Source organism: Equus quagga, unplaced genomic scaffold, assembly GCF_021613505.1.
Source record: "Equus quagga isolate Etosha38 unplaced genomic scaffold, UCLA_HA_Equagga_1.0 71534_RagTag, whole genome shotgun sequence".
NCBI lineage: Eukaryota > Metazoa > Chordata > Mammalia > Perissodactyla > Equidae > Equus > Equus quagga.
Genome location: NW_025802133.1, coordinates 144704 through 167167, shown reverse-complemented (window position 1 = coordinate 167167; position 22464 = coordinate 144704). Strand labels below are relative to the sequence as shown.

Here is a 22464-nt window from a genome sequence, read left to right as displayed (position 1 = left end):
GCACAGCCACTCTACTTCTCAGGAAGACTTCTCTCCCCACCTAGCAACAGCCCAGCCAATGGGAAGCACCACAGCTCAGCCAATGAGAAATGCCATGGCCCAGCCAATGACAACCGCCAGAGCCCAACCAATGAGAAGCCGTTGCCAACCTGAACTGTTACTCTCCCCCAATGGACTTTCCTTTAGGACTGCCCCGCCCTCTTCCCTTTTCTCTATAAAAGCAGCTCCCCGGCTCGTTCTTCGCATTTACCTGTGGGTCACCATGGCAGGCTTTTCCCGAATACAGTCGTTTTGAGATAAGCTAACGGGCAAATTTGCTTTTTGAAGTTGACAAAGAAAATTATGTATTATACTAGAAAATTATACAGGACATCGTATAATAAATTCTGTAGACTCGTGTGTAGGATAAGTGTTGTGGAGCTGAAAACTGTTTTAAAGGTGCGCACAGTACTAAAAGTGTTTACTTTCTTTGAAGGCAGTGAGAAAGGATTCTAAGAAACATAAGTAGATCACCCCATCATGCGGGTCAATCGGAGTAGAACCACCAAGAATGTCAGGGGAAAAGGACTCGCTAGTTATCCGGATACACGTACACAAACCGTGGGAAGCGGGCGGAGGCTGCAGGGCCGGCCGGAGGAGGACAGTCCCTCCACGGCCCCCTCGACCAGCGGCAGGTGCACCCATCTGAGCCCGGGGCCTGCCCAGGGTCGGGCGGAGGTCCGGGCGCCCGTCGCCTTGGGTCATTCGGGGTCACGCCGTCTCCGTCCTCCATCTCCGACCCCGAACCCCGTCCCTGTCCCCCTCGGAGGCCCCGTCCTGTGATCAGACCTTTCCGACGCCCGGACGACCTAACGGGCGGTTGAGACATTCAACCCGCGGTGGCCGCTGCTCCAGAGTCCTCTGGAACACCCGGGCCGTACAGGAGTTCGGACGTTCGGAGGCGGTGTTACCCCACAAGGCGGCTGAAGGCCCTGGTCTGGCGCATGGACACAGACCTCGGGCTCAAGGCCTGCTGCTGCCCCTCCGCGCTGCTCCCTCACAGCCGCTGCCCGCTCTCGCCCCTCACCGCGCATGCGCGCCCCGCGCCCCGGAAGGGCTTCTTGCCCTGGTGGCGACCCGGAAGCAGCCCCGGCGTCGGGCGGGAGGGACGAGCGTTTAGGAGGCGAGGCCAGACGGCGCAGCTGTTACCCGGACGATGGCTGGGACGGCGCTCAAGAGGCTGATGGCGGAGTACAAACGTGAGTTCGCGGCCCTCCCGGAGCCCGGTGGAGCGCGCTGAGGCCGTGGCCCCGGCCCGCCCGCCCCCGGACGCGTCAGCTTCCCAGCCGAGCCTCCCGTCGGGGCCGGCGTCCTGCTCCATCCGCCCGCTTCCCCCGGCCCGGCCCCGCGCCCTCTGCCCCCGACCCGGCGTCCCCCGGCCCCGCGCCCCTCATCCCCCGTCCCAGCCCCGCGCCCCCCGCCTCCGGCCCCCGTGCCGGCCTGCCCGCCCCCGGACGCGTCACCTCCGCCGCCGAGCCTCACGTCGAGGCCGGCGCCCTGCTCCGCCCGCCCGCGCCCCCTTTCCCATCCCCGCGCCCCTGCCCCTCGCCTCTCTCGCGCCCTTCGCCTCCGTCGCCCGCGCGCCCGCGGCGTCGGAGCTCGGGTCGTGGCGCTTCTGGGCGGGCGTCCGCGCCTGAGTTCGTGGAGGTGCGGGCTCTGCGCCGGAGGGAAGGGATTGTTCCGGAAAGTTGTGAGCCGTCGTCGAGGCTTCCGTCGCCCTGCTCTGCCAACGGCCTCCCCTCGAAAGTATAAGTAAACTTGGAAGGAGGACTCTAAAAAGTGATAGTCGGCATTACTACCTTATTAGTTTAGAAACGCTCAATTACGTTATCTGTCTCTGTAGTTTGTTTGTGTCTTTGGTCCCTTTAGTAATTTAGAGGACTTCCCAATTCTGGCCTTGCAAACATGCCATGAGAGGGAGGGGAGGAAAACCTAAATTGCTTGCTGAGAACTTAAAAGAAAAACCTGTATTAAGAGAAACAGCGCATTGTGAAGACTTTGAGGTGAAAGGTTAGATTTCGGTTTTCTCTTTAATGAGGGAACAGACTTTTTGAACAGTGCCACCTGTCCCTCTTCCTAGGTAGTGTTAAGAAAACTTCCTTAGTGCTTTCTTAGCCAGTAAGATTTCCCAGTATTTGAGGAAAACACAGGGAGGGAGGAGGACCGTGGACATACCGTGTTCCGCCGTTTTGCGGCGGGGTGCTCCCTTGGCCGAGCGGCCCTAAGAAGTTGGGGGTTTGAAAGTGTTCTGATTAGCTGGTGCAGACGAGGTGGTGGTCTGGTGTGGGGAAGAGCGGGGCCTCTGGAGCCGCAGACCACGGCTCAGACCCTGCGTCGTCTTACTACCTCTCTGACCTTGACCTCGCCCTCATCCTCTGCATTTTCCTCATCTGTGAAGATTCGTGCTTACCAAGATGCCTAACGAGTATCGCTGGAGAACGTTAGCTGTTACCGTTATCATTACATTGAGGATGCTTTGAGAAGAAGGCGGAAAATAAGCCAAAATAGAGTGCAGTAAAACTACCTGGGAACTATGCATGCAGCTCAATTTCCTGGACCATATTGGTGGCACTGCACAGGGGGAGTTGATGTTTGGTATGAGCACACCCATGCAGGCTCGTTAAAAAAACCGTTTAAACAGTGCTCACCACCCAGTGTCCTTTAAAGTAGAAACAAGTTTCCAAGAGACGCTTTTGGTGGGACGGTGAGAGACATGGTTCATTCTGAACGGAGGGTTGGGTGTGGGGGAGCTGTTGCCTCTGTCTCCTGGTGGAAACCTGGCTGAGGGGTCAGACGTGTGAACACCTACCATTTCCTGCCATCCGGGTCTTTGTTTCTGTATCTGTCTGTCTGTTTAGTGCTGTTTCTAGACTGCGAGCATGTATTATTTTCTCCTTTCTATAGAGAAGGAATCTTAAGCCCCTGCGTGGGGAATTATGTTCAGGCTACTCCTTCAGTCCAGTCTTTGCGTTGTTGGATTTGTATTTCCTAGGGATATTTGCATTAGCAAAGATTATTTTTCCTTTTATTGTAGTTACAAAAGCCTCATCCATTATTTAAATCATATTGTCAATGAGTTTGCAGTAGTAAAATGTAAATAACGGTTGGTTTCCAAAGATGTATCACAGAAGTGTATTCTGTGTGTTTTATGTCTTAACTTATGAAATCCTGGAGTCTGTGTGGAAGGCAGAACTCTAAGGATGTCTCCCTAAGATTCCTGTCCCCTGGTTACTGCATCAGACACTAATCTAGGCATTGCCTTGAAGGGACTTTGGAGATGTAATCAGTAGGTTACTAAATAGCTGATCTTAGGATGGGGAGATTATCCTAGATTGTCTTGTAGGACCAATAATCACAGAGGCCCCAAAACGGGAGAGATGAGGCAAGAGGGGAGACCAAAGGCATTTGAGGTATGAGAAAGACTCCACCTGCCATGACTGGCTTTGAAGATGGAAGAGGAGCCAGGAGCTGAGAAACGTGACAGCAGTAAGGAACCTGGAACCTCAGTCCTGTAGCCTCAGGGAACCGAATTCTGCTGACAACGTGAATGGACTGGGGCAGCAGCCCTGCCAACACCTTGACTGCTGCCTTGCCAGACTCCAAGCAGAGACTCAACTGCCCCATGCTGTGCTCAGCCTTCTGACACTGGAAACTGAGATCATCAGTGGGCTGTTTGAAGCCACTGAGTTTGTGGTAGTTTGTCACATCAGCAATAGAAAAATGAATGCAGTGTGTTATCGAGGAGGGTTTTCTTACTGCTGTTGTATCCTAGTAATGTGGTAAAATTCTATTCACTGTTGCAGCATCTAGTTTGTTCTCCTACCGTGTTTGAAGGTCGCACATCCACTGTAAAGGTAGACTTGACAGCAACAGCCTCTGTGTGGAGTGGGGTTTGGAGAGATTTGGACAGGTGTTGAGGCACACTGTGTTGTGTTTGGGAATAGTCATAGAACTTCAGAAATTTAGAGCTGGTAGGACCTTGGATATCGTTTTGTTCAGCCCTCTGATTTTACAGGAAATTCAGTAACAGAGAGGCAAAATGATTTGCCTAGATTCTTAGAACCAGAGAAAAGGAGAGCCAGGAAAAGAACCCAGATGTTTTAAGCTCATATTTTTTTCTTGATGTTTTATCTTCACACCTCATCTAGCTTTTCCTAGGAGTGTCAGAGATAGACTTGGGTGTTAGTTTTCTGGGGTTGTCGTAACAAAGTCGCACAAGGCAGGTGGCTCAACACGGCAGAAGTTTAATCTGTCGCAGTCTCTGGAGGGCGGGAGTCCCACATCCACGTGTGGGCAGGGCCATGCTGCCTCTGCAGCTCTAGGGCAGGGTCCCTCCTTGCCTCTTCCAGCTTCCGGTGCTTGCCGCCAATGCTTGGTGTTCCTTGGCCTCTGGTAGCATAACTCCAGTCTCAGGCTCCATCTTCACATGGTCTTTTTCCCCCTTATGAAGGTATCAATCATTGATTTAGGGCCCACCCTTACCCAGTATGACGTCATTGTAACTTGAGTACATCTGCGAAACCCCTATTTCCAAGTAAGGTCAATTCACAAATTTGGGGGGACATTGTTCACCCCAGTACAGTATCTAATAGGAACCCCAGCTGAGCTCCTGCTCTTGCCACACCGTTGTTGCTCCCACAGTCTTCTCCTTCTTAGTTGGTGGTAGCCTCTTTCTTCCAGTTGTTTGGGCTCAAAACCTTAGATTTGTCATTGATGCCTCACTTTCTTGTATATCCACGTGTAACCTGTTGTCCTGTTTTCAGACTTTCTCCACAGTGCCGTGCTGGCCCAAGCCACTCACCTTTGGCCTGGATTACTTCGGTACAGTCCTGTGTTCTTCTGCTTCAGCTCTTCAGGTCTTGGTCCGCTTGGTTCTATTCTTAACACAGCAGAGAGATCTTGTTAAACCCAAGTCAGATCATGTCACTCTGCCCAGGACCCTTCGTTGCGGTAAAAACCAAAGTCCTTGCTGTGACCTATCAGGCTCTGCATGCTCTGGCCCTTCTGCCTCTCTGACCTCATCTGCTCTACCCTGGCACTCTCCCTCCAGCCCCACTGACTCGTTGTTGGCACACTCCTCTCGGCGCGTGGGCACTTCCTTTGCTTGGACATCTTCATCACTTGTGCTCTGCTCCCTGGAGAAGCCTTCCTTGAGCCACCAGACTCAGCCTGTCCTCCCTGGTACTGTCATCATTCCCTGTCATTAACCTGTTTTAGCTATTTAAAACATTTTTTATTGTGAAGTGTATTATATATGTAAAAGTATATAAAAGGTATATGTTTAGGTGAAATAGTAAAATGAATGTCTGTACCTGTGACACCTGGCTTGAGAAATAGAACATTAGCAATAACTTAGAAATCTTGTGCTGCTTCGTGTCACCACCAGAAGTTCCTGCTACTGAATTTTGTGTAAATTGTTCTTTTCCTTTTCTTTGTAGTTTCGCCATATTGTTTGCTTTTGCCTGTCTTTGTCGTTAGCAGAAGTGGAATTGCACAGCATGTGTTCTGCAGATTGTCTCCTGCTCAGCGCTGGTTCTCTGAGATTCGTTTGTGTTGAAGCATATAGCTGTAGTTCGTTTTCACTGCTGAGTGGGTTCATTTTATGAATAAGCCAAAATTTATCCTTTACATTGCTGATGGGCATTTAGGTTATTTCCAGTCTTTGATTCTTATACAGATAGTGCTGCTGTGGACATTTCTAGTGCGCATGTGCAAGGTGTATCCCTGGGGTGTGCTGTGGAGTCTGGGAGCACTCACATGGTCAGCTTTACTGCATGATGCCAAGCTGGTTTCCGGTGTGGGTGTTCTTGTGTATATTGCTTTGGATGTTCACTAACACTTTGGTGTTGTGCAAGGTCTATTTTACCAACCCAATGGTTGTGACAGGTTCCTCATGGTTTTAGTTTGTACATCATGATTATGGATGAAGTTGAGCATCCTGTCATATTTATAGTTTTTTCTTTGTGAAATGTCTGTTCATGTCTTTTACCAAATTTCCATAGGGTGGTTTGTCATTCTTATTGGTTTGGAGGAGTTCTTTATAAATTTCCTATCCCTTTGTATATCCCTACTCCTTTGTTGGTTACATGTGCTACAAGTATTTTATCCTGGTTTGTGCTTTGTCTTTTTAGCCTTTGGTGTGTTTTTTTCTAGCTACCTTTATTAAAAAGGCAGTTTTACTGGGGTGCAGTTGGCATAGCATCAGCTGACGTACTTCGTGTGCAGTTTGATGAGTTTTGATGTGCGTACACACCCACGAAGCCCTGCCCACACTGGGGATGATGAGTGGAACCATGGCCTCCGAAGTCTCCTCCTGCCTCTCTGTCATCCAGCTCTCCCGTCTCCCTCCTGCAGCCCAGGGTCCCAGGCAAGGACTCAGCTGCTTTCAGTCACTATAGGTTGTTTTGGATTTTCTTTGTCAGACTTCTTTCTTTCAGCATAATTATATTGCAATTTGTCCGTTTGTTGCTTGTATCAGTGGTTCATTCCTTTTCCTTGCAGGCTAGCATTCCCTGTATAATTTTTAAAGAAAAACCCAAACTGTTTTCCCAAAAGGTTGTACCATTTTACAGTTCTACCAGCAGTACATTGAGACCCATGGCTCTACTCTCTTGCCCACATTTGGTATGGTCAGTTTTTACGTTTTTCGCCATTCTGTTGGTTGTGTAGTGTTATCTCATTGTAGTTTTAATTCACATTCTGTAATGACCAGTGATGTTGAGTATCATTTCATGTGTTTATATACCATCAGTGTATCTTTTTTGATGAAGTATCTTGAGTCTTTTGCTCTTTTTTTTTTTTTTTTTTCTTGGTGAGGAAGATTGGTCCTGAGCTGACATCCGTTGCTAATCTTCTACTTTTTGCTGAGGAGGAAGATTGTCGCTGAGCTAACATTGGTGCCCATCTTCCTCTATTCTGTGTGTGGGATGTCGCCACAAAATGGCTTGTTGAGCAGTCCATAGGTCTGCACCCAGGATCCAAACCTGCAAACCCCCAGCCGCCAAAGCGGAGTGCACAGACTTAACCACTGTGCCACAGGGCTGGCTCCAATTTTTGCTCATTTTTCAATTGTTTATTGTTTTCTTATTAAGTTGAAAGAGTTCTTTATATAATGTAGATACAAGTCCTTTGTTGAATGTTTGTAAATATTTTCCCTGAGACTGCTTCCTTTTTTTTTGTGGTAAAAAACTCATAATTTTACCCTCTTAAGTTTGAATTCTACATTACGGTATTGTTAACGATATGCATATTGTTGTACAGATCTCTAGGACTCTTTGATTTTGCGTGACTGAAACTCTGTATCCACTGAACAACTCCTGAGGCTTGCCTTTTAATTTTCATAACAGTGCCTCTTAAAGAGCAGAGTGTTTTTTAAAAATCTCCATGAAGTCCAATTTATTGACTTTTAAAATATTTCTTGCCTTCTGTGTTCTGTCTAAGCAATCATTGCCTCACACAAGATCACTAAGATTTTCTCCTATGAGTTCTTGGTGTTTTACAGTTTTAGCTCTTACGTTTAGCTCTGTGATCTGTATCAAGTAAAGTTTTGTGTATGGTGTGAGATAAAGGTCAAGGTTTATTTGCACATTATTTGCAAATGGCCACCCGGGTGTTTGAGCACTATGAGTTTGCTCGGGCTGCCAGCACAAAGTACCACGGACTGGGAGGCTTAAGAAACAGATTATTTTCTCACAGTTGGAGATCAAGGTCTCGGCAGGGTTGGTTTTTCCTGAGGCCTCTCTCCTTGGCTTGTAGACTGGAGTCTTCTCTCTGTGTGTGTGTCTGTGTCCTGATCTCCTCTTTTTATAAGAGCACCGGTCACATTGGATTAGGACCCACCCTAGGGACCTCATTTAACCTGAATCAGCTCTTTAAAGACGCTAGTTACGCCCTTTTCTCCACTTTGCTTTTTTTCATTTGGTGTGTCCTGGAGTTCATTCTGTACTAGTACATTGAGGCATCCATTGTTCCTTTTCACAGCTGCACAATGTTCCGTTAGTAGGTGGATTGTGATCTGCCTGGCCCCTTACTGATGGACACTTGGGTCATTTCTAGTTTTTTGCTATTACTAATAGTCCTGATGTGAATAGCCTTATCTATGTGTCTTCTCTCATTTTTACCAGTGTGCCTGTGGGATAGATTCTGAGAAATGGGATTGCTGAGTCACAGGTTAAATTTATATTTCATTTTGTGTGGTGGCTATTTTTTAAGCCACTAAAAAGACCCAAAATCTTTTTTTTTAGATTGGCACCTGAGCTAACCTCTGTTGCCAATCTTTTTTTTTTCTTTTCTTCTTCTTCCCAAAGCCCCCCAGCACATAGTTGTACATTCCAGTTGTAGGTCCTTCTGGTTGTGCTGTGGAGGATGCTGCCTCAGCGTAGCTTGATAAGTTGTGCCAAGGTGTGCCCAGGATCCGAACTGGAAAAACCCTGGGCTGTCGAAGTGGAGCACGTGAAGCTAACCCCTTGGCCACAGGGCTGGCCCCCCAAAAATGTTTTTAGCAAGCTAACATTGTCAAGGAATCAGTGGCAAAGAATGATCTTTGCAATGTTCTCTGATGTTAATAGTTTATTTCTCTTTTTGAAATTATTTTTATCAGTGAACATGACAGTTCATATGGTTTTGTGTGTGTGTGTGTGTTTGTGTGTGTTTGGAAACAAAAGACAAGGAAAGAGTGTAGTCCAGAAACCTTCCCTCCGTCTGGAGAACTTGGCTCTTGTAATTATTCACTGACCAGTAGGTGCCGCTGTTGAGTAAGGCTGCTGGCTGTGGGATGGTTCTCCAGCGGCAAGGTTTAGACTCCCCTTTGCCTCTACCTAAATGGAGGGTGTCACAGAAGGAAGTTCTGCGTGAGATCTCCAGAAATGAAGAATAAAGACAGCTCTTTTTTTGTATGTGAGGAAGATTGGCCCCGAGCTAACATCTTTGCCAGTCTTCCTCTATTTTGTGTGGAATACCACCACAGCATGGCTTGATGAGCAGTATATAGGTCCACGCCTGGGAGCCAAACCTGCAAACCCTGGGCCACCGAAGCAGAGCGTGCGAACTTAACCAACACGTCACCTGGCCTGCCTCGAAAGCGAGCTCTTTTTGGTGTAAGCTCCTCCTCAGGGTTCCAGGAAAATGATTGATGTAACTCTTGTCTCTTTGGCGTTAGGCATCCTACTCCCTTTCCTACTGACATCGTGCCCCCTCCCCTTAGCAGTTGAGAGTTCATCTGCCTTACTCTGTGTGGTTTTCTTTTTCTTATAATAAGGAGATGTGACTTCAGACACAAAAACCGGAGTAGATGTCAGATGACTGGGTGTATAAAGCCTGGTGTGCTGGTCCGGGGGTTACCTCCCCCAGTCCACTACTGTGAAGAGACACAGAGGGACTGAGACAGTTAGCGTCTGTCTCGCCAAATCCAGGGGTCTCAGCCTGCCTGGCTCTTGATCTCGCTGGCACTTGATTCCTCCCTTGAAGTTTTTTTGTCTTTTTTTTTTTTGCAGGGAAAGATTTCTCCTGAGCTAATATTGGTTGCCAATCTTCCTGGTTTATTTTTTCCTCCCCAAAGCCCAATGCCTGCTTTATATGCTAGTTGTAAGTCTTTCTAGTTCTTCTATGTGAGCCTCTGCCACAGCAGGGCAGCTGACAGACAGGCGGTGTGGTTCCGTGACTGGGAAATGAACCGGGGCCACTGAATCAGTGAGAGTGCTGAACTTGAACCACTAGGCCGTCAGGGCCAGCCCCCCTCCTTCAAGTGTTTAATGCACTTGGCTTTGGGGACTGACACTCATTTGTTCTGCTTCACTGGCCTCTGTTTAATGTCTCTCGCTGTCTCTTTCTCTTCCCACTTCCATGTTAGCACACCCTCGACAGCAGACTCGGCTCTCCTCTGTGCCTTTACTTGTCTGTTCCCTGCGTCAGGTGTTGTTGGCATTTGAGTGAAATAGTTTTTCCTCGTGTAGCACTTGTTTATGACAGAACGTTAAGCATTCCTGGTCCCTTCCTACTGAATGGCAGTGGTATTCCCCAGTCATTGTGAAAACCCAAAAACGGCACCGTGTATGTCTGAATGTTCCCTGAGATACACTGCTCTAGAGAGGCCCGTCACTCCCCTGGGGTTCCGTACGCTCCCTATGCGGATAACGCCCGAACTTCTATCTCCAACGTCTCTCTCTCCCTTGAGCTTCAGACTCATTTCTCCAGCCGCCTGCCCAGCCTCTCTCCTTGTCTGTTTACTAGCCGTCTCAACCTTAGTATGTTTAAATTAGAACTCCTACTTTCTCCCTCAAACCTCTTCCTTCCCCCTTTCCATCCCAGTGATAGTGCCACCATTCACTCAGTCGTTTGGGCCAGAAACCCAGAAGCATTCTTGTTTCTCCTCACATAGCACACCCGCTTCATCAGCGAGCCCTCCATCTCCACCTACACAACAGAGCTCCGCTTTCACCATCCCTTACTAATTCTCTGGTTACCGCTCTGGTTCAGGCCACCGTCTGCCCTGCCTGGACTGTTGCAGTAACAACTTTTAACACTGTTTATTAGCTTGAAATAGAAGTGGCATAAAGAAAAGTGCAAAGAAAGACATGTTCAGCTCAGTGAGTTCTCACAGAGCGTGTCATCACCCAGGGTAAGCAAGAAGGCCACCAGCTTGCCAGAACCCTCGAGTGGGGAACCCCCCAAAAGTAGCTCTTCCTCCCAGGATAATCCCCTCCTTGCTTTGCTTAGTTTTTCCACCAAAGCATTCATTCTTAAGCACTCTAGTGTAGCTTTGCCTGTTTTTTGAGGCAGTGTAATCGATCTGTAAATGTAATCATGTATTGTGAATTCTATATTGTGTATATATGTGTGTGTGTATTCTATTTTGTGTGTATATATATATATATACATATTGTGTGTTATATGTCATGTTCATATTGTGTAGGCCTGGCTTTTGCACAGTGATGTGTGGTGTGTAGCTGTACGTCATTTGTTTCCATTTTTGTTTTATTGTATGAATATACCACAATTTAGTGTTCTCTTCTACTATTGATAGATATTTGATGGTTCCCATTTGTTGACTGTTATGAATAATGCTGCTGTAAATATATAACATATCACGATGGGGTATTATTCAGCCATAAAAAAAAAGGAAATCTTGCCATTTACGACAGCATGGATGAACCTTGAGGGCATTATGCTAAGCAGAATAAGTTAGGGAAAGATAAATACCGTGTGATCTCACTTATATGCGAAATCTTAAAAAAATAAAGCAACTCATAGATACAGAGAACAGGTTGGTGGTTGCCATGGTGGGGTAGATGAAATGGATGAGGGTGGTCACAGGGTACAAACTTCCAATTATGAAATAAATAAGTCCTGGGGATGTCATTTACAGCATGGTGACTATAGTTAACAATACTGTATTGCATACTTGAAAGTTGCTAAGAGAGTAGATCTTAAAAGTCCTCACAGCAAGGGGTCATCATTTTGCAATATATGCAAATGTTGAATCACTATGTTATACACCTGAAACTAATATAATGTTACATGTCAATTATATTTCAATTAAAAAAAAAGAACCCACCTCCAGTATCACCTCCACAGCAAGGCCTTTCTTGGCCTCCTCGGCCACGTCTGTCTGTCAAGTTTTTCACTATAGTCATCAGGCTTCTGAAACTATCCTTTTATTTATATGTTTCCTTGTTTGTTACCTGTCTTCCTTCGCTAGAACTGAAGCTCGTTGAAGGCAGAGACCTTGTCTTTCTCTTTCGTCACTGCATCTGTACCGCCTAGAATAGTGCTTGGCAGAGAAGAAGTGTAATTGATATTTGTTAATTGGTATTTGATTAGTGGTTGGCTGCTTCTAGTTGTGTTGACCAAGTAGGGGTGCTCAAACCACTTCCCCATGGCTTTGTGTAGCTCCTCAAATCTTTAGATATGACCAAGAAGCAAATGTAAAGAGAAAAAATACCACCTGAAATTGAATGATTTTGTGATTAGAATTTTCACTGTGTACTTTTCAATACGTAAAATGGGATAGCAAAATAGAGATGCATGACACAATTTTTTTTTTAATGACACACTTTTAAACTGCCAGTTAGAACAATATTTTCACGGTGACAGTGAAATATTTAAGTTGTCTTTTGTTTATGAGATTTAGGGTCATCGTGGCCCTTAATCAGTGATACTGCTGAATCCTCCCTTTTGCCCTTGCTTAAGCTTTTGTCCTTGATCTAAGCCTACTGTCTCTCTCTGTCTCTTTAGGGAGAATGCCTAATGTCACAGTATCAAATGCCGTAATTACATCTAGTGACATTTTACCTGCTCTTTCCCCATACTTTTCTAGAGGTCAGTTCACAGGGGGATTGTTGAAATTTGTTATAAGTTGCTCTGTACCGAAACCTGTTGCTTGCTACCTAGAATCTGAAGCTCTTCTAAGTGATGACATCAGCAAGTAAAAAAAAAAAGATTCTTAGATATCTCTTGGTGCGTATGGGTGTGCACATTTCTGAGAGGAATTGCTGGGTCATAGGAGATAGCAGCAACCTCGTTTCCGGAGTGGTTGTACCAATTTGTATTCCTGCCAGCACTGTATTTCTGTGGCTTTTTGTCTATGTGGACACTTGCTATTGTCAGTCTTCTCAACTTTGATTACTAGATTATTCTGGGTGGGGGTGGTGCTATCTCATTGTGCTTTTAGTTTGCATTTCCCCACAGTTAATGAGGTTGAACACCTTGTCAAATGTTTATTGGCTACTTAGATACCTTTTTTTGTGTGACGTGCATGTTGAAGTCTTGTGCTTGTTTTTCTTTTGGGTTGTTTATGTATTTTTATTGATGTGTAGGGCGTTCTTTAGAAGTTTGGGTATTAGCCCTTTGTTGGTTATATCTGTTGGAAATATCTTCTTCCTCTCTGGAGCTTACCTTTTCATCCTCTTAAAGATATCTTTTGAATATTTTTTTAAAAAGGGATGTCTTTTGATGTGGGAAGCTCTTAATTTCAGTGTTCTTAATTTTATCAGTCTTTTCCTCTATGGTTAGTGCTTTTTGGTTATTAACTTTATGTCAGTGCTATTTAGGAAGTCTTTATATTGAGAGCATGAAACTATTCTCCTATACTGTCCTCTAGGAGATTGTTTCGTATTTCATAAAACAACTGAAATTAATTTTGAGGGGGAGTCAGCTTTATTGAGATAAAATTTACACACAATAAAATGTGCCAGTTTCTAATGTACCATTCTTTGAGCTTTGACAAGTGTGTCCTGTTGTATAGCCATCTACACAACCATGATACAGAACATTTCCATCACCCCAGAAAATTCCTTTTGCCTTTTGCAGCCCCCTCCCACTTCCCCTTGGCCCCCAGCCTCTGGCAACATCTGATTTGCTTTCTTTTACTATAGTTTCTCTTCTTCTAGAGTATCATATAAATACAATCATAGAAGGGAGCCTTTTGCGGCAGGTGTCTTTCACTTGGCTAGTGCTTTGAGAGTCCCCTGTGGTGTTGTGTGGGCCATGTGGGTCGGTGGTTTGGTGGTTTGCTCCCTTCCTTTGCTGAGTAGTGTTGTTCCTATGGATGGATCACACCGCGTTCATTTACCTTGGCTGGACACTTGGGTTGTTTCCAGGGTGGGGCTGGTAGAAGTAAAGTTGCTGTGGACATTGGTGTGAGTCTCTGGGGACATGAGTTTTCATTTCTCTTGGGTGGATATCCACTAGTACAATTGCTAGGTCTCTGGGTAAGTGTGTGTTTAAACTGTTTTTGTTAGAAACCGTCAAACTGTTTACCAGAGGGTAACCAAACCATTTTCCATTTCCACTAGTGATCCAGGAAAGATCCAGTTGCTAAACCTGTCAACAGTTAGTATTGCCAGTCTTTTTAATTTTAGCTATTCTTTTCTGACTAAATAAAGATATTTTTACTGACACAGATGTATAGCTATCTATTTTTTTGTGGTTTTTTCATTTCCCTTGTGACTCACAAGGTGGAGCATCATTTGATGTGTTTACTTGCCTCCATATCTTCTTTGGTGATGGGTCTCTTCAAATGTTTTGCCCTGTTTAGAAAAGCTATACTTGACCTCTATTTCTCCTTCACTCTCACACTACTACCACACTCACAACACTGCTGACATCACGTGTGTGGGGATTTGTCTCACATTAAGCTGTTCCAAGACACCAGCTGGGTGTCATACAATTTAACTCAATTCTGATACTCTACCTGGAGTAAGCATCAGATCCCACAGGTTAAGGGCTCAGTCCCACAAGACTGCCTCCTCCCCCTTCAGATGCCAGTTACGAGTCCACGTTGTCACCTGTGCTTCTTACTGATGGGTTAGAAATCGGAGGTCCCCTGACCCCCTCCTTGTGTTGGATTAATTTGCTGGAGTGGCTCAGAGACTCAGGAAAACAGTTTACCAGTTTATTGTAAAAGGATATGTTAAAGAATACAGATGAACATCCAGATGAAAGAGATGAGTAGGGCGAGGTGTCAGGGAATGGGTGCCCGCTCTGCATACGCCACTCTCCCAGCACCTCCGTGTCTTCACCAACCTGGAAGCTCCTCAGACCCCATCCGATTGGGATCTTATGGAGCTTTCCTCACGTAGGCATGATCAATCACTAATTCTCTTTCCAGCCCCTCTCCCCTTTCTGGAGAATGGCAGGGTGAGGCTGAAAATTCCAAGCTTCTGATCATGGCTTGGTCTTTCTGGTGAGCAGCCTCCATCTGGGAGGCCATCAAGAATCACCTCGTTGGGACAAAGGATGCCCCTATCACCTGGGAAATTACAGGGATTTAGGAGCCCCGTGGAAGGAACTAGGGTCAGAGACCCAATATTAGAACAAAAGATGCTCCTAGTGCTCTGATAACTTAGGAAATTACAAAGGTTTTTAGGAGCTCTGTGCCAGGAACTGGGGGCAGAGACCAATAAATGTATTTTCTATTATTTCACATGCCCCTTTCCCCCTTTTTTCTTATATATTTTGATTTTTGTATGCACTGTGAGATAGGGGAAAAGTTTTATTTTTTTGGCTTTGAAGATGAGCATCATTTGTGGAAAAGACTGTCCTTTGCCTCTGTTCTGTAGGGCTGCCTTCATGGGAAGTTAAGGGTCTGTCTTTGCATTGGTGTGCTGATGAGCACGCTCTCTTCTGTTCCACTTGTCTGTTTAACTTTGTGCCAGTGTCTCACTGCCGTAATCCATATAGCTTTATAATAAGTCTTGATAGCCTTTTTCATGGAGTTCTCAGTTTATTCTTTCTAAAAAATGTTTTGGCTCTTCTCAGTTGTTTGCATTTTCGTATATCTTTTAGAATCATCTTGTCAAATTCAAACAAAATCTGTTGGGATTTTGGCTGGGGTTGTATTGAATCCATAGATTCAGTTTGAGGAGGATTGATAACTTTAAAATATTGAGTTTTTAATCCATGAACATGATATAGTCTCCATTTATTAAAGTCTTTTTAAACTTTTTGTTAATAGTATTTTCTGTTCTGTTGCAGATCTTGCACATCTTTTAAAAACTTATTTGTACGTGTTTCCCATTGTAATTGGTACCTTTTTTAGACTTTCCTTATCTACCTTGCTAATATATAGAAATAACAGTTCAGTTATATTTATTGACCTCGCATTCAGCAAGGCAAGTTCACCCTTTCTCATAGTTTACTGTATCTTTAGATCCTCTTGGACTTTCTATGTGTGTAAGCATAGCATCTGGGAATAATGAAATTTTATTTCTTCTTTTCCAACCCTTAGGCCTTGTATTTACTTGGCAAGGATTTGTTACTTTTATTTCTCTTCAAAGAGTCAACTTCTGTGGTTCATGGATTTGCATGTTTCTGAGTATTTTTGTGTTCCCCTGACACCCAGCCCCACGGGGAAAGCATTTGGGGCCTGACTCCCATGTTGCCACCCTCCTTGCCCGTGACTTTTTTTAACTTCCGCTCTTCACCTCGCCAAATTTGTCCACAGGTTTGGTTTCATTTTGGAGCCTCCTGAATAAAAAATCAGGAGGCTAAGAATTGAAATGATACTTAGTGTCAGCTTCCAAGTGGCCGAGCTGGGACTCAGGTCTTTCAGCAACCACTGATCTTAAATTGCTGAGAAATGATGCTGCTGACTTGTTTCCTGTTATTTTTATTCTCAGTGCTGAAGTCTGATGTTCTGCAGAATGTCACCTCTGGGGGATTTGCTCACAGATTTGGCAGTGGTATTGGAGATGGACAGCTAGCCTGTACTGTGATAGATGTATTTGACAATAGCAGGCTTGAGAAACCTCAGGCGGGTTCATAGCTCTAGTCAGTCACATTCAGAAAGGTTTGTGCCAGCTCTCAAAGGGACAGGAAATGCCATTCAGTTGGAAAATAGTATACTGTGTTTGATTTTATGAGCTTTAATCAAAATAACCAACAGGGGTGTTTTGGAAGGGCAGTTAACCTCTTTTGTTTGTTTCTTCATTTGTAAAATGAAAGTGTACATTGCTCTAAAATTCTCCTTTTTGCAGGTGTAAAGAACTGTTCACATAGTCTTTATCAGAAATGTAACTGGAGCAGGCATTCACTTTGAACAAACAGAATTTTAATCTGTAAATACGTATACTGTATAATTTATAGTCTTACATTTTAAAGTTTTGTTAAAATGCCAACATAATACTCATTCTGTTTTGTAATGGTTTTACTTTTTAATTTTATAGAATTAACACTGAATCCTCCGGAAGGAATTGTAGCAGGTGAGTTCCTAAAGTTAGCCTCTTTATAACTTACTTCTAACTGTCAAAGCTGCCTTCAGGGTTAAAGTGTGGAATTTGTTCTTTCCTTGCAGGCCCCATGAATGAAGAGAATTTTTTTGAATGGGAAGCATTGATCATGTAAGTTAATCATGTGTGCTAATAGTTTTGGAGACCTTATTGGAATTTAGACCTGTGAACCACGTTTAGCAGTGGGACTGTGATCAGTGTCCATGAGAGAAAAAGGCTGAGTACGTCTCTTAGGTTGAGCTCTTCTCGAATCTGTTAATGTTAAAGCAGAAAACAGCACAAACGTCTATGCGAAAGAAATAAAAATGCTTCCTTAGTAGAAGGTTTAGTTGTGAGTATTAGATATTTATAGAGTTTTAAAATAATAAATTTCAAATGTTGTGTTGCTGTGCTGGGTTAGCCTCAAACAGTATGTGTGGCTTTGGCTTCAAGAAGCCTAAGAGCCTGAGGCTTTGACAGTGGGAAAGGCTCCCCAGGGTGTGGGTGACGCCCTGGGCCTGTTGGCGCAGCCCCGGCCCTGCCCCACCTGTGCACCTGAACTCCTTCCCCCCCAGCCCAACTGCCCCCCCAATTCGGCTCCTCCTCTGCTGTCTTTTTCTGTGTGCCTTATGTGGCCTTCCACTGCCCCTGATCCCGAGACATGGGTCCTTCTCAGGTGAGCAGTGTGGTTCCTGACGCCATTCTGGAAAGATCGTGACTGCATTTCATGATTTTTCACTTATAGGTGATGTTGCTTGGAAAGAGCCACAGATGGACCCCTGCTTCTAGAGTCTTCTATGGCCCTATGACCCAGGCCTTGTGTTTGTCTTTCTACTTTAGATGTGCAGTTTTGGGCCAGTCTTAGACTTACTGTATTTTCAACAAAATGTGGTTAGGTAAAATTTAGGAAGTTGAAGTTTATAATCAGTCTCTCAGTTTTCTCATTAGTAAAATGAAATCTTTCAGTTAGCTAGAAGGTTTTCACGTTGGCGCTTGTTGGACTGAGAAGTGTCTAGTGGGCAGGAACTGGAACAAGTTTACTGGAGCAGGTGTGAACGCTGGTTTGAGGAGGTGACTTAAACATTGTCAGACTTTCCGAATTTGCCCAGTGCTTGCATCACATTTAATCTGAGAAACAATTGCTGTTAAATGCTGTTTGTTAGAGGTTAGATTAGTGCATGAAAATTGATGTGAAAATCAATTTTTCTGATAAGAAAAACGTTTAAGAAATCATCAGTAAACACTATCCAGAGGCGTATGGCACACCTAACATTTCCTGATCATTTCGGTACTGTACTTGCTTGGGCCTCTGACACCCATTTTCCTCCTGTGTTTCCATGTTTCTGGAGTGAGGCTGTCTTCCCGGTCTCTGTCTGTATCTGCTGTGGTGTGTCTTTCATCCCCTAAAGTACCGATGGAGTGGACACTGGATCTCCTGGTCAGCAGCGTCCTGCCTTCAGTGGAACACAGCCTTGCACACTCATGGCAGCTAGAGCTCTACTTATTTTTAAAGAAGCAGGAGACTATATCATATGAACTTGAGTTAGCACCTGCTTTTTTAATTTAACGTGTCATGTGCATTCTTTTTGTGTTAACACAGACACATATGCACGCCACCAGGGCAGTAAGCCTGCTTACGGGGGGCACAGGTTATGGGCCGGGCTTTCTGAGTGCAGAGGTTGGTGGCAGCTGACGGTTCTTCCGTCTTTGGAAGATTGGCTTGTGCATCTCCACAGTAGGCATGTTTAGAAGCCCTTAAAGGGATACTTGAGCCTTCCAGTATAGTTTTTTTAAAGTGTTTATTGTTAAGAATCTGTTAGAGTAACTATTACTAATTTTAGATAAACATTATAAAATTAAACCAATATTTTGAAAACCTGTCTTAAAAAGTAATTAGAACTATTTTTAGGTAGAGCACTTTTATGTTTGAATAAGGCTTTTGCATTAGTGTGGAATTCCCCTGCTTCAAGATCTGGTGAGATTGTGAGTTTTGGTCCTCTTCCAGATCCTTTCCCAAACAAGAGGCCGTTTACAAATGTACTTAAAACATCTATTAAGGAATTAACTGTCCTCCCGTTGACTCGTCTCACCTTGCTATTTTGGCAGACAGCTGGCTGAGTTTTACTCCTTAGTGAAAGGTGTTCTTTTCCCTCTTTGTATTCTTCGATTGTTTTCAGAGTTTCTTCCATGGCCTAGTGTTTCTGAAACCACGCTTGCCTCCTTTTCTGTGAGTTCAGCACTGTAGGGTCTGCAGCAGTGCTTACCCACGAGGCCTCCATCTCTTCTCAGCTGTGCAGTAAAGAAAACCTCTTTTCAGATGTTCACACGACACATGCTGAGAGCCTGTTATATTAGGGGCCTCGTCTGAGGATACAGGCATCATAGGTGACCCCATAATTCCACCCTGAAAGAAGAAGATTGAGGGACTAGGATGGGCACCACAGCAATTAGTGAACAAGAGAAGAGCTAAGTAATAAAATTGCCATGGCCTATTCTCTGATTAAAAGTAGAAAATAACTGTCTGACTCCCGGCTGAGCTTACGGTGGAGTTCAAGCGTGTGGCCCAGTGGAAAATGGTGGAGCTTCTGGGCAAACTAAGGGATGTGCACCCCCAGCGCTGCGTGTGGTGGCGTGGCTCGTGGTCTTGGGCAGTCACTCTGCCTCTCTGACCCTCACTTATTCAGTCAAAACAAAGAGGTTCAGCATCCTTTTAGACAAGTGGGTTTACCTTCTCCCTCTTCCAGCTCTGGAGCTCTGGCCTGTGTGACCTTGTTGGCCCTTGGCCGCAGTGTCAGCAGCTGTCTGAGGTCCTTTACTGTGGAGGTTGGACACGCTCTTCTGTTGGAGCCCTTCTGTAGGACAGAATGGGCCCTGGGGTGCAGGATGGCTATTCATCCTCAGTGGCTAGAAAAAGTGTGAAGTCCCCTGGAATCTTGGTGCCCCATTTCTGCCCTATCCCAGTGTTCTCAAGGCAGCTGGCATTGGTGACTTTCCTGCCTGGTCCGTGGCCAGCTGCTGTGCCCTCTCCAGTCCAGGGGGCTCTAGTGGCTGTGGTAAAATAAGGACCTTCCCCTTCCTGAATGGTTGGGGACCCTTGGCTGACTCCATCCCCCTGTCACTGCCAGCATGTTTGGGTCCCAGCTGGTTTACAGCCATGGGTGCAAGGATTCCCAGGCTGATGCTTCTCTTAGGACTGTGCACGGCCTATGCCAGGTGTGAAAGTCATGGTCACAGCAGCCACCCTTATAGCAGGCTTTCTCGTTTACAGAACATGGTCACAGAGCATCTCTTGTCGGTACTGCACTTGCTAAGATAAACCTGAGATGTTGAATAGAGGTTTATAATTTTTGTTGTATATTCTCTGACCCAAAATCTCAACCGTAGGGGCTTCTTTTTCTTTTTCTTTCTTTTGTTTTTTTTGCTGAGGAGAATTCCCCCTGAGCTAATATCCATGCCAGTCTTCCTCTGTGTTTTAGTATGTGGCCTGACAGCACAGCACGGCCACTAACAGAGTGGTGTAGGTCCATACCTGGGAACTGAACCTGGCTGCTGAAGTGGAGCTTGCCGAATGTAACCACTAGGGCACTGGGGCTGGCCCCCTAGGGATTTCTTTAACAGAAGTGTTATGAAGATCTCTATGCGAGGAAGTTTATTGCAACATTCACTGCTGTAATAAAAAAACAAAAGGAACTGTCATTGTTCAATGTAATTTATGGAACATCCATACGGTGGAATGCCATGTAGCTCTAAAAAGTTTTTGGCAGAATCTATGGACTGCCATAGAACGATGTCCACAATGTGTTATTGAGTGGAAAAAGCAAATTATGGAACAAGAGGTATACATCAGTGTTGTCTGCCAGGGATGATCTTGCCCCCTGCGGGACATGTGGCAGTGTCTGGAGACATGGTTGGTTGTCATAACTGGGGAGTGGGGGGAGCTCCACTACTGGCATCTAGTGGGAGCCTGCTGGACCCCCCGCAGTGCACAGGACAGCCCCTCATAGACATCACAGAACTGCCCAGCCTGAGATGCCAGTGGTGCTGAGGTCGAGAAACCCTGGTGTGGCATGAAATGTTTCCCCCCAGTGTAAAAATTTTTAGCAGCTTTATTGAGATATATACCATAAATTTTACCTGTATTAATTGTACAAGTCAATGATTCTTAGTAAATTTATAAAGTTTTGCAGGCATCACCACAACCCAGTTTTAGAACATTTCCAAAAAGGTCCTCATGCCTATTCCCCACCCCACCCTCAGCCATAGGCAACCTCTGGTCTGCTTTCTGACTACAGATTTGCCTCTGCTGGACTTTTCCTACAAATGGGATCATAAAGTACTTCATCTTTGTGTCTGGCTTCTTTCACTTGGCATAATGCATTTGTGACTCCTCGTGCTGCAGCATGTCATAGCTCCTTCTTTTATGGCTGAATAGTATTCCACTTGCTGGATGGGCCACAGCTGGTTTATCCCCTCCCGCATTGATGGACATTTGGGTGTTAACCACCTTTTGGCTGTTGTGAATAGTGCTTCTGTGAACACTTGCATACCATTCTGTGTGGACATGTTTTCATCTCTCTTGGCTAGAACATAGGAGTGGAGTGCTGAAGTATGGAGTAAATTGATCTTCACTGTTTTAAGAAACTGCCAAATTGTTTTCCAGAGTAGCTCACCATCTTACATCCCCCAGCAGTGTGTGTGTGTTTTCGTTTCTCCTCTTCCTCACCCACGCTTGGTGTTGTCTGATTACAGCTCTCCTGGTGGGTGGGAGGTGGTATCTCACTGTGGATTTGATCTTCATTGCCCTAATGACTAATGATGTTGAGTGTCTTTTCATGGGCTTATTAGCCATTCATATATCTTCTTTAGTGAACTTGAGAGCTTTTATCCATTTTTTAATTGAGATGTCTTCTTATTGTTGAGTTGTAAGAGTTCTTTATCTATTTTGGATATGAGCCCTTTATCAGATGTATGATTTTTCAAGTGCTTTCTCCCCGTCTGCAGCTTGCTGTGTTGTTTTCTTGAGGGAGTCTTTTGAAACTTAAAAGTTTTGAATTTTGATGAAATTTTTTTCTTTTATAGATCATGCTTTTTTTCTTTTATGGATCATGCTTTGGTGTCATATAACCCAAGGTTACTAACGTTTTCTCTTATGTGTTCTTTTAGAAGTTTTATATTTATAGCTCTTACATTTATTTTGATGCATTTTGAGGTAATTTTGGGGTGTGGTATTAGGTAGGTAGGAGTCCAACTTCATTCTTGTGTATGTAGATGTCCGGTTCTCCTGGCACCATTTGTTGGAAGGGAAATCCTTTCTGCCTTGAATTATCTTGGCACCTTTTTCAAAAGTTGGTTGACCACAGATGTAAGAGTTTATTTTGTGCTCTGAATTCTGTTCCATTGGTCCGTGCTTATCCTTACACCAGTGCCGCACAGCCTTGACTTTTGTGGCTTTATAGTGAGTTTGACATTGGGAAGTGCGAGTCCTCCAGCTTTGTTGTTCTTTTTCAAAACTGTTTTGCGTGTTCTTGGTCCCTTGCATTTCCATCTGAATCTTCGCATCAGCTTGTCAGTTTCTGCAAAGAAGCCAGCTGGAATTTGGGTAGGAAGTGCATTTGAGTATTTAGATCAATTTGAGGAATATTGCTGTTTTAACGATCTTGAGTGGACTGTCTCTCCATTTATTTAGGTCTTTTAAAATTCCCCTCAGGGGCTGGCCCTGTGG

General features: G+C 44.9%; 1 protein-coding gene across 2 annotated transcripts in view; it reads left to right on the top strand.

The window, feature by feature from the left end:
• Positions 1 to 1116: 1116 nt before the first annotated feature.
• The window catches only part of LOC124234127 (ubiquitin-conjugating enzyme E2 G2), a 35207-nt gene continuing 13859 nt past the window's right edge, over positions 1117 to 22464 (top strand). For both annotated transcript variants that reach the window (XM_046651387.1, XM_046651388.1), the window contains exons 1-3: positions 1117 to 1238; positions 16701 to 16736; positions 16829 to 16874. In XM_046651387.1, coding sequence (XP_046507343.1) covers positions 1196 to 1238; positions 16701 to 16736; positions 16829 to 16874 — 125 coding nt within the window. In that variant the 5' untranslated portion in view covers positions 1117 to 1195. The remainder of the gene's footprint in view (positions 1239 to 16700; positions 16737 to 16828; positions 16875 to 22464) is intronic.